The 3,758-nt window shown below is 33.2% G+C and overlaps 1 protein-coding gene across 1 annotated transcript in view; it reads left to right on the forward strand.

Moving 5' to 3' along the window:
- The window catches only part of LOC106477061 (rab GDP dissociation inhibitor beta-like), an 8,510-nt gene extending 5,969 nt beyond the window's left edge, over positions 1-2,541 (forward strand). Inside the window, exons 2-4 of the mRNA XM_013937663.2 lie at positions 235-379; positions 1,132-1,186; positions 1,910-2,541. Of these exons, the coding sequence (XP_013793117.1) occupies positions 235-379; positions 1,132-1,186; positions 1,910-2,050 (341 nt within the window). The 3' untranslated portion in view covers positions 2,051-2,541. The remainder of the gene's footprint in view (positions 1-234; positions 380-1,131; positions 1,187-1,909) is intronic.
- Positions 2,542-3,758: the final 1,217 nt, after the last annotated feature.

Genomic DNA, 3,758 nt, shown 5'->3' on the forward strand with positions numbered 1-3,758 from the left:
ACCATATTGCAGGTAAAGACATAAATGTGGAAATAAAGATCGCTAGAGTGACTTGTGTAGACACTTGTGTACTAAATATTTAACAAACCATATTGCAGGTAAAGACATAAATGTGGAAATAAAGATCGCTAGAGTGACTTGTGTAGACACGTATTCAATAATAAACTATGGGATTTGAGTTGAAAGTTTAAATTTTGTAGACAATTTCATTTCTTTGAGGTTTTTTTTTTAAAGACATATACGTATCGATGGTTTCGTACACACATCAAGTGGCAGCAAAGAACTGGTTTATCGCTATGGTGAGTACGACAGTAGAGACAGCTAACCCCGAGGACGAAATCAAACCAGGACTCGATCTTCTTGGACCAATCGAACAGAAGTAAGTCTAATTTTATAAGTGTTCAAACAATTAAGTATCATTCATTATGACTGAAACTATCTCACAACAAAATCTCTTAATTTCTGTAGTGAATATTTGTGTATAAAACATTTTAATAACATTATAACATCATGTTTGTTACCTTTCTTTAATTGGACCCTCGGCATTTTTGTTTTACACCTTCAGAAATGTTCCAGTAAAACATATACCATAAATAACAGTAAAATGATTTGCATTATCACTTGCAGTTTGTTTGTTAGTGAAACAGTTCTGTTAAAACACTACAACATTGTTGTTGTACGGTAACTTCCAGTTCTGTTAAAACAGTACAACAATGTTGTTGTTGTACGGTAACTTCCAGTTCTGTTAAAACAGTACAACAATGTTGTTGTTGAACGGTAACTTCCAGTTCTGTTAAAACAGTACAACAATGTTGTTGTTGAACGGTAACTTCCAGTTCTGTTAAAACAGTACAACAATGTTGTTGTTGAACGGTAACTTCCAGTTCTGTTAAAACAGTACAACAATGTTGTTGTTGAACGGTAACTTCCAGTTCTGTTAAAACAGTACATATTGAGAAGCTCACACAATCATCTAACGTAAAAGTGTTTTCAAAGTGCGTGTAATAATATGTAGTTTTGTAGTTGGTTGTCTGTGACTATTTCTCAGACTCAAGTGAATTTCTTTTTACTGTATTGATAAATTATTTAGGTGATGTAAGATTGGAATGTAAAACCTTCTTGTTTGTTTAGGTTTGTGAGAGTGAGTGATGTTTATAAACCAAAGGATGACGGACGAGAAAGTCAGGTTTGTACGAAAATATATCGATAGCTAGCAATAAAAAAATATTAATTGGGATTTTTCAGTTAAACATAATCCAAACAAGAATGGATAGGCAAATTTTCGATAATTTTAAAAATGGATCTTAGTCAGTCTTGTTAGGAGGGAATCAGATGTTGAACTTAATAAAAACTATTTTCTCTTTCTACTTTTTTTAAAAGAATGGTGGTGCAATTAAGAATCTTAAAGATAACTAGTGAAACTTTTAGTGAAATAAAACTCTTTTTTTGTTGTAGTTTCTATGAATCATTTTGTTTAAACATCTGTCACAGTTACTGCGTAATGAATAGTCTGTAGTACAACTAGCTAAATATAGTAAAGGCATGCATAGTAAATTAAAACTTGTTTCATTGTATGCATTTGAAAAAAAGTAACTGAAGTTTATTATTTTGAATGTAGAGTTTATTTTGAGATCAAAATGTTAGTCTCTTCAATTTTCTTTCTTTTTTTTTTTGTGTTCCCTGACATACTTTGGTGGTATGTGTTGACCATTTTTAGCTTCCGTTTTTGTTTCTTTTATGATATTTAAAGAATGGGAAGACTTCTTGTAGTACCGTGTAAAATCAACAACAAATTTGATAAGGATGTAAAAACTGTTGTTGTGAACAAAGCAGTGTACGATAGTCTGTGAACTTTCATTTAAAAACATGGTTTTATTGTTATAAAATAATTTTCTATGTTTTTTCTTAGATATTTATTTCGGAGTCCTATGATGCAACAACCCACTTCGAGACCACTTGCTTGGATGTCTTGGATATCTTCTACAGAGGTACCGGGGAGGATTTCGACTTCTCAAAGGTACAGCACACATTAGCAGAGGAGCAATATTGAGAGAATAATGGCTTTTCCAGGGTGCAGGGCATCCTCTTCTGCTTCTTTCTTTTTGTATACTCTTTAATTCTGAAGGGAGCCCAGCAGACTGAGGGAGTGTAACAGGGCCCATCTTCGACCACATTTATATGCTGGCAGTATTACCGCCAGTTTCTCGTGTAGGAAATCTAGTGATATTTGATTCACGTTGTAGATTTTCTCTTATCATCTGTCAGCTTGTAATCTGGTTATGCTGTTATCAATGCTATGATCTTGGATCTTATGTTAGTTCTGTGTCAGCTGGTGGTAATAAAAAAAAACTGTAGATGATAAGTTATTCACATTAGCACGTATAAATTGGTTATACTATTAAAATAATAATGTTATTTGGCTGAGGTGTGATATTCAAGCCACTATCATTCCAATTTTTATCATTGCTGTGCTATACAATTTACTACACTGCAACACTATGTAAAATGAAGATATCAAAATAAAATACTGATTCCCTCAAATTGATTCGTGACTGTATTTTGGAGATGTTGCACGATCTGTTTAAACGTGATTTATGTTCTCAGCATGAAACTAAGAGGTGAAGTATCCGACAGAAAAAGAAGCTGTGGGATTCCCATTAACTGACTGTTCTTCTCCATGTCTGACTAGCTAAAAACTTTACATTTTAAACCTAAGTTGATTTATTAACATAAATATTGAAATTAAATACTTCACGACATAGAATATACAACTAATCTCTGCAAGTGTTGCTGTTACAAGATACTTCACGACATAGAATACACAACTAATCTTTGCAAGTGTTGCTGTTACAAGATACTTCACGACATAGAATACACAACCAATCTTGGCAAGTGTCGATGTTACAAGATACTTCACGATATAGAATACACAACTCTGCAAGTGTTGCTGTTACATGATACTTAATGATATAGAATATACAACTAATCTCTGCAAGTGTTGCTGTTACAAGATATTTCACGACATAGAATACACAAGTAATCTTTGCAAGTGTCACTGTTACAAGATGCTTCACGACATAGAATACACAACTAATCTTTGCAAGTGTCGATTTTACAAGATGCTTCACAACATAGAATACACAAGTAATCTTTGCAAGTGTCGCTGTTACAAGATACTTCACGACATAGAATACACAACTAATCTTAGCAAGTGTCGATGTTACAAGATACTTCACGATATAGAATACACAACTCTGCAAGTGTCGCTGTTACAAGATACTTAATGATATAGAATATACAACTAATCTCTGCAAGTGTCGCTGTTACAAGATATTTCACGATATAGAATAGACAAGTAATCTTTGCAAGTGTAGGTGTTACAAGATACTTCACGACATAGAATACACAACTAATCTCAGCAAGTGTCGATGTTACAAGATACTTCACGATATAGAATACACAACTCTGCAAGTGTCGCTGTTACAAGATACTTAATGATATAGAATATACAACTAATCTCTGCAAGTGTCGCTGTTACAAGATATTTCACGATATAGAATAGACAAGTAATCTTTGCAAGTGTAGGTGTTACAAGATACTTCACGACATAGAATACACAACTAATCTTAGCAAGTGTCGATGTTACAAGATACTTCACGATATAGAATACACAACTCTGCAAGTGTCGCTGTTACAAGATACTTAATGATATAGAATATACAACTAATCTCTGCAAGTGTCGCTGTTACAAGATATTT

The sequence above is a fragment of the Limulus polyphemus genome, unplaced genomic scaffold (assembly GCF_000517525.1).
Source record: "Limulus polyphemus unplaced genomic scaffold, Limulus_polyphemus-2.1.2 Scaffold12657, whole genome shotgun sequence".
Lineage (NCBI taxonomy): Eukaryota > Metazoa > Arthropoda > Merostomata > Xiphosura > Limulidae > Limulus > Limulus polyphemus.